We start from the raw sequence: 12,312 nt of genomic DNA on the forward strand, positions 1-12,312 counted from the left end.
CTCTCCACTGTCCTCCAGATTCTCCACCTCCTCTCTTTGATCATTTACCTTTTGAAATGTCCTTAAAATGACCCTACATGTTATCTACAATCTCTGTCTTCTACCCCCTTTAACCCATTTGAAGTATTCCTTTAATAAACTAAAACCTCATTCTTAGATTGTTAATTGGCATCATCAACATCCTCCTAACATTCTCTCAAGCTGCCCCCACAACTGAGGCAGAACACACGTAGCTTATCATGAAGTAAACTTAATATAATAAAATGTATATAGACTAAATAAATGATCCACCTCAACTAGTTGGCAACAGACAATGCTCCCGTTTCCAGACTTCTTCCACTGGTTCTCTGCCCCGTGGGTAATGTCCAGTATCTCTCGCACAGGTTTCCTAATTCGAATTAATTGTAACGCTATTAACAAGCAACTTTGATTTTGGCGGTCCTTGTGGACGGAGGTGGTAGTGTTTCTGAGTGCTCGACTCCCTTTAGAAAACCTCTCATTTTACTGCAGCAGGGTCTGACAGTCTGTCGGGCTCAGTCCTGGTTCTGGTTGTCCCGTGCCTCCATTGCCCAGCAGCCATACGGCCTGGATCTCCAGCAGTGTGGTGTCGGCGTCTGCTCCCTACGGGGACCGACGGAGCAGCGAGGCGAAGCTCTGCTCCTGGGCGGAGGAGGAGACGCTGCTGGGCTCTCCTCCTCCTGCCGGAACTTCCGACTGCAGGTCGAAGGCGACAGCGAAGCCAGATTGCCAATTGGAAACATATGACGCCGTTTTTGTTTGGGAGGGATAATCTTATACGATTTGACGATCTAGTTCTTGTCCTACAAAGGTCGAACACACTTAAGACATTTTGAACAAAAGCATCTGCTAAATGAATGTAATCTAATGTAGCTGTCTGTTTGACTCGTATCTTTATTATATCAGCATGTACCAAAAAAAGTTCCTTTGTTCACAAAACCAGACAACTATATTTTTCCAAAGATGGTTCTCATGCATCATATTGTCACCACATGAAAAAAAAAAATATTGATTAAAGTTTTTATTTAAAATGAGAAATCAGCGATTGGCATCTTCTAATACATACATCATTGGCTCCTAGCAGCTCAAAGACTAAAGGACTCCACTACTACTCCCTTCTCCATGTGTGTGCGTACGTGTCTCTTCAGCCTCGTAGAGGTAGAGAAACTCTTCTTACAGAGCTGGCAGCTGTGTGGCTTCTCCCCGGTGTGTGTTCGGACGTGCATGTTGAGGTCGGAGGAGCACCTGAACCTCCTCTCACAGTGGGAGCAGGAGTAAGGCCTCTCTCCAGTGTGGATGCGCTTGTGGAGGAGGAGCTCGCCAGAGGTGAGGAAGGTCTTCCCGCACTGCGAGCACTGGTGGGGCCGCTCCCCCGTGTGAGTCAGGTTATGTCGGACGAGCGAGGTCGACTTGGCGAACCTCTTCCCGCAATGGGCGCACGCAAATGGACGCTCCCCCGTGTGCGCGTTGAGGTGTTCACTCTGAGCTCGCTTGGTCTTAAAGCTCTTCGGGCACTGCGGACAAGCGTACGGCCTGAGGTTGCTGTGGCTGCGCTGGTGCCTCGCCAGCTCTCCGTGCGTGAGGAACGTCTTCTCGCAGGTGGTGCAGAGGTACGGCCTCTCGCCCGTGTGGGTTCTTTCGTGGCGTGTGAGGCTGGCCAGCTGGGTGAAGCTCTTCTCACAGCGGGAGCACTCGAAGGGCCGCAGGCCGTTGTGCGTCAGCCGGTGCTGGTTCAGGATCTGGAGCTGCGTGAAGCTCTTTCCACACTCCGCGCAGGGGTGCGCACGATCCCTAGTGTGGATCTGCTGGTGCTTGTTCAGGAGCCACACGTGCGTGAAGCTCTTCCCGCACTCGCAGGCGAACGGCCGCTCGCCGGTGTGCTTCATCTGGTGTCTCTTGAGGTCGGACGCTCGGCTGTATATCTTCTCACACATGGAGCATTTGAACTGATGCCTGACCACGTGTCTCTGCCTGTGTCTCATCCGCTCCAGGATGCTGCTGAAGCTCTCGCCACATTTCTGGCATTTGTACCGACCGCCCCCTTTCTCCGGCATCTCCTCCGCTGCCACGACCTCCGTCGTGAACTCGACGGGAGGGTTGCACCTCTGGCTGCAGGCGCTTCGCTGTAAATGCAGCTGGAGCAGCCCCATCTGTGTGAACCGCTTGCCACACTGGGAGCAGAGGAAGGGTCGCTCTCCGGTGTGAATGCGCTGATGCCGGGTCAGATCCCAAGAGTTCTTGAAGCCCTTCTTACATACCTCGCAGGTGTACGGGCGCTCGCCCGTATGCGTCCGCTGGTGACGAGTCACGTCCGAGGCGCGCGTGAATGTTTTTCCACACTCCTGGCACGTGTGAGGGTCGGGCCGGTCGTGGATGGGGAAAGGCGATGGGAACTCTGGACGCCGGGCCTTCTTCTTGGGGACGTCGGCTGCCTCTGCAGAGCTCTGGAGTTTGCTGTACTGCTCAGGGTGACTGTGCTCAATGTGCTGCAGCAGGTAGGACTCCTGCATGTGGAAGAAGGGACACTCTGAGCAGGCGAAGACCTGGGTGGACATCTCCACAGTGGTACCTGTGCAAAACACAGAAAATATACGTAGTTGTTCTATGTATCCCTTAAATGGGAGAAACCGTTTGTTTGGAGTCCCTTTGGCCTACAACATTGCTGGTTTCTCGCCCTTCTCATCTAAGTGTCCCATGTGCTTTATTTTCCAATATAACTACAATAAACTGGATAAAACACTAGTGGGTCCCAGAATCATTTTATAGAGATCTCCATCCACACAATAATACCTGAAGAACAGTAGAACAAGTCTCACTGTCGTGTTTCGTCTGTCAGCATCTCCACCAACATGTGGTCGACAGTCTGGTTACTCTGCTGAGTCTCAGCTCATTCAACGTCTGTCCAGTGTCCAACGCTGTTGTTTTTATTTGTGTCTGTTTTCTCTTTCTGTTGTCAGAGAACTGACCATGGACAGATTACTGAACAGGCTGTGGGCCCATTGTCTCATAATGAGCCCATGCAGCTGAATGAGTAACATTTTTAATCTCGAAATTGGTCTATGGCTTTAAAATTCCTTGTGCATGAGAAATTATATTAAACTGTAAAGTCATGCATCACATTATTACAGCCTGCTGCTGTGGCGTAGTCATGGAACAGCGAGTTCTAACATGCAGACGGGGAGCTGGACGCTTACCCTGTGTTCCGAGGTGCTCGAGGCATTTGTGGTGCTGCAGGAGAGACCTCAGGTTGTCGGGATTGGAGAGCGCTTGCAAGCAGTCCTTCAGGACGGAGGGGGCGGACGTCAGCCACGACACAGTCTGTTTAGGGACAGAAAAACAGCCTTGTCAGCAAGAATGAGCTGATCAGTACAGGGTAAATAAAAAGTGACAAAACTTAAATCACATAACACTGGTACTACTACTCCTGAAAATGATAACTATCGGTACCAAAGCTAATAGGGATTTCATTCCACCCAACACTGGTTATTATTTTTTATATACACATGCAGGGTTGTAACTATCGAAAGTATATTTTTTAATAATCATAGAAGCCATTAACTTTAAATCAGAAATATAAAAACTCACTTGCTAAACACAGCACTTAAAAATGTTTTAAAACGTTCTTATATTCGTATGGAAATAATATACGCCATGTTTATATCATAACCCGTATTCCAGACTTAAAATCAGAAAACTGAAAGGTTAGGACATTCTTCAACACAGTGCATGTTTCCAGCAGCAGCAGCTGTAACGTGAGGCTGTCTCCTACCTGACTGAGGTCTGGTACTGGCAGGAGTTTCTCCAGTTTAGACAGAAACTCCCACACGAGGAGCTGCATGTCTGTGTCGTAGCCGGGACCGTACTCTGTGGGAAAAACCTCCTGGGAAGAGCAAAGGTCACAGTGTCGGGACATAGTTACAAAGAAGCAGTCGGGTGCACAAATGGGTCCTCTTTAGGAGGCCAGATGGGGCCACATGTGAAGCTGCCTTGCCTGGTAAAAATGCTCCCTCTCTGCTGGGTCCTTCAGTAGTGTTTGGATGAGCTCCACAAAAATGGCCTCCTCTGCATCCAACTCTGCATCTCCACTCTGAAAGACACTATCTGCATTATTTCCCCAAACAATATAAGCATATAATCTGACCAATAATTACAAGCTTCAGGTCATTGTGCTGTACAATGAGAGAACCTGTTATAGGGAATTGTAATAACACTGCTCTCACTTACTCCTGTGTTTCCTGCTGGGCGGATTCGTTCTAGGTGAGGCCGTACGCACAAAATGTTGGCCGTTTCCTCATCTCTGCACAACTCAAGAATAACCTGAAGAGAAATATGTCGGAAGAAGAGAAAGGCGTCCCCTCAGCAAAGACTGAGTCCATGAAGTACACCAATATTGTCCGATTATCAATATTTTTGGGGATGTGATCTCACGTGAAGCCCCGCTGACTCACTCTTGCTCTCAGCCGCAGAAGCAGCTTGCCCCGTTGCTGTGGATTGAGCAGGTCTGGCACTGTAGCCGTCACCAGCATCACAAACTCACCAAGCTTTTCATAGTCGAGAACCTCTCTCCGCTGAGCCACCTGCCACATCGCTGCAGAGAGCAGCCGCAGGGGAGGAATCAGCAGCCTTAGTGATGACAACGGCAGGAATATATCTGTGGCAACATAGACACATGGGGTCTTTGTGATGTAACAAGTGTGTTCTTGTTAGATGCAAAAGTGGAGGAACCTGACTCTGTGTGCATGGTTGCTTATAAAATAAATACAGTCATACACAGTGTCTGGTGTGACTATTTAGGTTGAACACTTTAAATATGGCTTAAATATTAAGAATACGAAGGTATGTAACTATTTGCTCATTGGGGATCCTCCTGTACCAGATGTCTTGTTAAGAGTAAACCCAACACACTTCCACGGCGCAGTCAGCGCAGATATGGACCCTGTATTCCAGTCACAACATGCAAATTACACAACAGGCGCATTGAAAACGTGTCAACTGATGAAAGCCGCAGATGTGTTGAACGTCTCAAACGAACGCAGGTTAACAGCACGACTGCAGCTGAACACATTTTAACAGTGGGATTTAGCTTTGTTAGCCACAGTGGGAAAAGTGGCTAAATTACAAGCGACTGGTTTACAGTTTGTCGTAATCACAAAGGAGGCTTCAGACTGTCGTTTACAAAAGGGAAACGCTTAAGCTGTTGCGTAAAGTACATGTTGCCCTAGTTGCATGTTTTGGAGTGTTTACATTACGTGTGTTGCGTTAGCTAGCATCGCTGCTGTTAGCTGGGGCTAAGCGATAATGCGAGATAACGACACTATGCAAGTTAGAGTTTAAATGCAACCATTATTAAATTATTAAACACTCCAAGAAAACGGACCTGTGTTTTCCACTTGGCCGGAGCCACCAGTCGTTTCCATGGTTAAGGCGACGTAAAGTCACTTTTAAAAGTCTACCATTAGCTTGCAAGCCATTTGTTGTTAGCTCATCACGGACCGGAAACATGTGTTGTAAAATTTCAAAATAAGAGCGTAAAGTAAAACAGTAAATGCGAGTACATTGTAGCTATTCAAATTACTTGTCATTAACCGTACCAGCTGGTTATATGCAGAGCGCTTTTATATAATACGAGATGTAAACAAGAAATACATTGTCACCATTTAGTATATAGGTAAAACGTTTTATTTGCAGTGTATTCCACATGAAAACATTCAAGATTTAGATTTGGTGGAATTATATTCCTCAATATCAAATTGTTCTTTATAATTTATAAGTAAAAGCTCTGCTGTCATCACAGCCCCCACACTGGATCATCATTGTCACTTTTTATTAAAAAGTGTGTCTCTTCCCCACAGCAACAACGTGAATCCATCCATGCAGAAAGACCGTCCAAGCCAACTGGCTACAGGTCACCGAGGGAAGAGGCTTTGTGGGGTCAAATCTCTGACGTCAAAGCAGTACGCCACAAGTATACAACTTGCAGTTCCATGGTCCAAGCCATGGCAACTTGGGATGTGACATCCAATAATGTGGCGTTAAATTTCAGTCAAAGCTGGGTTAGCATTCCTGACAGCAGAACAGGACTAACACTCCATGTCTTCAGGTTCCAGAGCCCTTTCAACAAAAGTAAAATGTTAGATCCCGGCGAAAAGAAAAAGAAAAAAAAAGTACAGATGAATACAGTGATTTGACTAGACTACAACAACTTTATTGAATTGAAGGACAGGATGTATTAAAATGTCATCAGTGGTTATACAAGCAGTTCATACAAATGTCAGCACAAATATTACTGAAAGAACAGTATTCAGCTAAACCTACATCAGACTTTACGTTTATGATTCAAGATTTGAATCATAAACGTGGTTAGTTAATTTCCTAAAAAAAAAACTACATAATTTAAACAAAAGGTACATGTCAAACTAATCAGTCATTTAAAAGTCCCAATCAGGGCACGGTGACATGGATATTTACATGGTACAGCTGTATTAAATAAAGATGATGAAGGGTCGATTAGCCCAATTCATTAGTGGGTGGACAGAGACTAACAGAAAATATATATTAAATTGCTCAATTGGGGAATTCTCCAGACAAAAACACTATAAATTTGCTTTCTCCAGCTTCTTCTTTCATTCTATGTATTGACAGTTATATGAGAGTAAACTGGGTAGTGTTTACAATGTATTTACGACAAATGGGCAAACGGACATGAAGGGCAAGAATGGTCAGTGGTTAACTTGCGTAACGTTACTTAAAATATAAAAGCTTCTGGGCTTGGGTAAGTTTAACTGAAATGTAACTGTGTTAGTGACAAATAAATAGCTTGACGTAAATTATCTATCATTTCACATTGTTTTAACAAGACTAATTTAGCTCAGTACCGTTACGTTAGCTTAGCAACTTCCGTAGCCTCCCTCTCTAATACAAAACTTCTCCCACTTACCTTTCTACGGGACTATGTAATACATGACGAGGAAAAACACGATGTCAAAGACCACGAACAACCAGCAGTCGTACCAGTAAGAATGTTTCGGTAAAGATATCGAAGCTCCGTTAGTTTTAGACATTTTAAGGTACTGTTCTGACTCAGTCACGGGGGTCGAGTCTTGCCCCATGTTTGCTTGGGCTACAGCTGCGTGCAACCCGGAAAAGCACACACATGTGAAGTAGTCCTTCAAAATAAAACAAAAAATCCTTTCTAAATTTTGAAAGCTGTGATTACTGGTATTTTATTTGTACTATTTCCCATTGAAAACATGTTTTTGTAATGTATATAAAAGTAATACTTCAGTCTTTTGAATCGTGTATCCTGTGAAAACATATTGGTTACCCTTTTTAGCTCATTTGTATTGTCAACAGATGTCAGAAGGCCATTACCAAAAACTTGTTACCCTATGGGCTCTAGCAGTCTGTCTTTCTATCTGACTACACATTAAAAGGTATCACCAACAGAGAGAAATTCACACAGGCAACAGTCACTTTGGCTAAGATAATATCACTTGGGACCATCTACATTGTGGCCAGTGAGTACATTTAAGTGTACTAAATGTTTTTTGTTTTTGGTATCGTCTCAATGTAAAAGGAAACTGTAACATCGTGACACTCTCAATATTCACCTTGAAATACTCACCTCTGATGCCTTGACCCTCCACTCCATAAACTGGCCATAAACAGAGCACACACAAAAAAAGCTCAGCGTGCTGTTTGCTCGTGTGACACCAAATACCATTTATTAGGGCTTTACAAAGACTACAAAATCCTCCAGATGAGTTAAATCACTGTCTCTGTCTATTTACATGATATGTTACATACAAATGTACAAAATATAAAACATTTAAGGACAAATGTTTCACCCAAAACAACAGAAGAAAACTTTCCCTCAAACCAGAGTAAATGCTATGGTTTTTCAACTGAGATGTAACCGCAAAGTGTTGGGTGGGAAAAACGACCAGCTGATCATCAACACTATGGCGCACACTGTTAACGGTGTCAGTCTTCTGCTAGCTCAGGAACTCATGGCCTACAACAGGAGTGTAGAGTAGCTGAGAGGGTGAATTGTGGGAGATCTAAGCTCAGGTTTGATGCATGGGTGCAACTGTAGGTAAGGAGCAACCTGTTACCCGTGGTAACTACCCTCTGATCATGCAACTACACACCCTTCCAGGTATATGTGTGAAACCATCAGAGGCTTGGCCACAGAGACACGTGTGAAGCTGAGCACAGGTAGGATTGTAGAGGGTATAGGATTGTCCTGAGGTTGTGACAACACGACTTCTTGGTCTCTGGTGGGCTTTGACTGACCAGTAGCACCTGTTGGTTGTTGGTAAATGTATACAGTACGCAGTCAAGTTCAGCTTCGGTGCCTCGGACAGCCGGCAAAGCCTAACGTGGCGGTAAGCTTGGGTGAAAATATCCAGAGAGGAAGTGCATCTAAGGAACAACAGGGATTCCTAAAGATGGAGAGGATCCAGAGAATATTACGGCAGGAGGGGAGGGGGGGCTGGAAATGTGCCAATTTTTTTATTCTCAGTCTGTGATTTTAGTGAGTTAAAAACTTTTTCTTACTGTACACCTTGTGCCTCCTGCATAGGCAAAGACATCCAATCACCACAAGACACACACCCCTTTTCGACAGTGTGTTGAGTTTTTGCACTCCTTTTTTTTCCCCCTCTCTCTTCTTCTCAAAGTACAATAATTTACTCAGCGAGTTAAGCATATTGTAACATCAACAGGGCAGAATGCATCTTTGATTCACTGTGCAAGACTGAAGTATATACAACCCACCCCGACCTCAAAGTGTGCAAAACCAACCCGCTCATTAAACAAAGAGAGGACAATCAAAATTCAAAATGGCTTCCGTCCAATACACGCATACATAACGGTAAAGGTCTCCCCTCAATGCATTCCCTTTCAAAAGCTTTAAAACATGCTCGTCAGGCTAGAAAACCCAAAAACTGTTTGGTTGTGCTCCTGTCAGTTCAAGTGAGCCCAGCTCAACTGGACGAGAAAACAACAACTAAAAAATACCCCACCCCCTTCATTAAATGTTCTTTTTTTTTTTTTACAATATTGGTCAGTTTTAAATTCAAATACATCAATTCCTTTATACTTTGACTGTCAGAAACAAGAAAGGGCGGTTTGGAGGAAGAGGGAGCAACCAAAAAAACAACAAAAAAGGCTGTTTTCCCGACTACAAGCAGCTTCTTTGACGTAGCGGGAAGCAGATCATCATCAACCGACATCAACGTCTCTTTTTCTCACTCGAGAGCAGCGGATGCCTCCCAAACGTTTGCACATCTAAGGCAGTGAGAAAGCACCAGTATCTTTGTTCCCCTATTCCGCTCTTGGGCCGATCTGGTTCACTTGCATTTCAAAACACTTTGGATTCTGTTTTTGGTACCTCATGGGTCCCAGAGGGGTGCAGATGCTGAACAAGGAAAGTCAAATGAGTGCCAGAAAGTTCCAAGCAGGACACTGTCAGCTTGCATCACTCAATTCAATACTACTGACACTGCGCTGATTGATCAGCTCTGATTCATATTTGTTGGAGTGAAAGTCAGTCTCCTGCTTTCCTGTTACTTTGCCCTGTTGCAGCAAAGCCCCACCCGCTTGGTTCTCCATGCAGGGTAACGCAAATGTCACAAGTATTCAGCTTTTTGCAATTGACCTTTGGCTAAGCCACGCCTCCCCTTCGCAATTCCGTTCTCGCACCTATGCAGCGTGCAAAGACAACGATTGCATATTTGCCACTAAATCACATTTTATCAACTGTAGCTAGATAGCTGATTGAGCTAATGTTGGACTTTTTAAAAATGTTTTAAAATGATAATCTTGTATATGGGTCTTAGATGTGCACTTGATGCCTACATGCATGATCTCAGGCTAAAAGACGAATAAACATGTCCCGGGTAAACAGTCAGCATCCAATCAGTTGCTGGTCCACGTGGAAGTAAAGAAAAAAGCATCGTTCTTGTCTCTAGTGAGACCAGACTGATATTTCATTCGAGCATAACTCTGTTTGGCTGCTTCGCTTGCATACTTTTTCATATACTGTATGTATGTTCTCACTTTTCAACGATACATGGGGAAAGGCTCTTAGGATGGTGACTAAGCTATGCTGTTCACGTGATGCCTTGTAAGCTGTGGAGTGACACGGAAGGCCAAGAACAACCTAATCTAAGTTTACAACCATGGTCAGTTGTGCCTTGTGTTGTTAAGTCTGTGTGTGCGGTTGCGTGTGTGTAAATGGCAGTAAATCAAAGGGAAACATTGGCACTTGTCCGTTTTCTTTTTCCTTCACAGTAGCAATGTGGCTGGATGACACACAGACAATGGCGCTTTCCTTGTGCTCGTTGTTGGCGTGCCGGGGGCAGCGAGTGGTGGCTTGGCAGTGCCCGACACCGAGGAGGCTCAGGGCGGGAGACCAGCACCGTGACACTCAACTGGCGACTGAGCAGGAGGGGTCACGTGTGTCGCAGTGCCCTCAGCTCAGCAATCAAACCTAAAATAGCAACTTGCGAGGAGCCACTTCAGTTGAACAGCTGGTCGCTGACATTGTTGAAGCACAAAATCAATCTGATGGATCTGATTTGTGTGTATAGAAAATCAGTTGTCTGCCAGGCTGAGAGCCTCCATTTTGGCCAGCAGGGGGCACTACATCACCTGTAAACACTCAACAGTATTCTCGTACTTGACCCCATCATAAGTGGAGTCAGAGATGAGGGTCCCAGGGTGGAATAAACAGTGCCTTGCTCAAAGGACACTTTGGCAGGCTGGATTGTTGTTCACACGGGGGGGGGGCTTGAACCAATTAAAGGACAGTGTCCTCCTGCTGCCTGTGTGTAAGCATATGTGTGTGTGTGTGTGTGTGTGTGTGTGAGAGAGAAGCACCTCTGTAAACAAGGAAAGACATAAACAACAGAACTCCCCCCCACATTGTAAACATCTGAAGATATATCTGGGATAAAAACAAACAAAAAAAAGAACAATCCAGTTGAAATTCTTGGCTTTCTCTTTTTTTCTGACATGTCTGCGATCTGTGGTTCGTCACAGCTGAGCACAAATGTGATTTACTCCTTGAAAGTCAACTTCAGAGGAAGAGCCATCCCTCGCCAGACCCGTCCTGCCTCCACATATATGAAAAGTTGTATTCTCAAATGTTATACATCCATTAAAAAATGACTAGCTGACCTGCCTATCTCATGTGATTAAAATATAGATGGATCCAACTTGCATGATTGTTCATCACTTTGATCACAGAGAACAAAGTTGGCTGCTGCTCTTGAAAACATACAATAATTTGATTTGAATATTGCACCATTGTAATGTAAAAATATGGGGTGATCTTTCAAATGGCGGATAATAAAACATTTCATACATCCTACATCTGTGCACTATCGGAGGTGTCCGGCGGCGACGGAGGTCTGAAGGTCCCCCTCGGGCTCTGGGTCTCATAGCGCCGACTCCAGCGAGGAGTCCAGCTGGTCGTCATGGTGACTGGTGCTGTCGCTGTCGCAGCTCTGCGTGCTGGAGTAGTTGGCTGCCTCCTGCAGCCGCAGCAACATGTTCATCTGAAAACGCAGCACACAGACGAAGCCTCAATGATATAGAGATATGTACGCAATAAAGTACGCAGTGTTTCAGATAATGCACGCACTGGCATACTGAATTTAAAAAACAGAGTTTTTCGACGGACAAAGCAAAGCAAAAGCAGGGACACAAGGCAACTTCACAACAGAGAGACAAACAGTATCAGGGAAAGGATACCTAGTGAGCTGGCGTGATCTTTAAAACACCCATTATAAACTTAGGTCTAATGACTCACAAACTTTGTTTCTATACTTAACATGTGGTAAAAGGCACTTTTTAAATCCTTGCGGTGAATCACCACAATAAAACTGCAGAACTTCTCATCCTTGCACCTGAGCTAATGGACTAAATGATGCAGAAGTGCTGCTGCATCTGGCGCATTACCTCAAGTGTTCCTAAAATGAGCTTAGGCACACCTGCACTAGAACTGGTCTCGCCTGGATGGACCACACACACACACACACACACACACACACACACACACACACACACACACACACACACACACACACACACACACACACACACACACACACACACACACACACACACACACACACACACACACACACACACACACACACACACACACACACACACACACACACACAGGCTAAATCGAGCCAGTTGTTTTTGGATGACTACCCTTTAATTTCTCTTGGGCTGCAATAACCCTTCAAATGGAAATTCATTCTCTCTCGCTCTCTCTCT

General features: G+C 45.0%; 2 protein-coding genes across 2 annotated transcripts in view; both read right to left on the reverse strand.

The window, feature by feature from the left end:
- Positions 1-1,024: 1,024 nt before the first annotated feature.
- LOC142932033 (uncharacterized) lies at positions 1,025-5,535 on the reverse strand. The gene is made up of 7 exons (XM_076076246.1): positions 5,396-5,535; positions 4,467-4,669; positions 4,243-4,335; positions 4,010-4,105; positions 3,788-3,898; positions 3,213-3,336; positions 1,025-2,587 (listed from the first exon to the last, which is right to left on the reverse strand). The coding sequence occupies exons 1-7, from the start codon at positions 5,433-5,435 to the stop codon at positions 1,104-1,106; spliced, it is 2,151 nt and encodes a 716-aa protein (XP_075932361.1). The 5' UTR covers positions 5,436-5,535; the 3' UTR covers positions 1,025-1,103.
- A 2,180-nt stretch (positions 5,536-7,715) lies between these two features.
- Positions 7,716-12,312, reverse strand: part of nav3 (neuron navigator 3) — a 110,090-nt gene continuing 105,493 nt past the window's right edge. The window contains exon 37 of the mRNA XM_076076100.1: positions 7,716-11,582. Coding sequence (XP_075932215.1) covers positions 11,463-11,582 — 120 coding nt within the window. The 3' untranslated portion in view covers positions 7,716-11,462. The remainder of the gene's footprint in view (positions 11,583-12,312) is intronic.

The sequence above is a fragment of the Anarhichas minor genome, unplaced genomic scaffold, assembly GCF_050575085.1.
Source record: "Anarhichas minor isolate MPS153535 unplaced genomic scaffold, ASM5057508v1 ptg000055l, whole genome shotgun sequence".
In the NCBI taxonomy this organism is placed as follows: Eukaryota; Metazoa; Chordata; class Actinopteri; order Perciformes; family Anarhichadidae; genus Anarhichas; species Anarhichas minor.

Bases quoted from the DNA above. Each gene is read 5' to 3' on its own strand.
- LOC142932033 (XM_076076246.1), bottom strand. From the start codon at position 5,435: ATGGAAACGACTGGTGGCTCCGGCCAAGTGGAAAACACAG. The intron at 4,106-4,242 runs GTAAGTGAGAGC...AGTGTCTTTCAG, and splicing joins GCCCAGCAGGAAACACAGGA to AGTGGAGATGCAGAGTTGGA. The intron at 3,899-4,009 runs GCAAGGCAGCTT...TGCTCTTCCCAG, and splicing joins AGAGGGAGCATTTTTACCAG to GAGGTTTTTCCCACAGAGTA.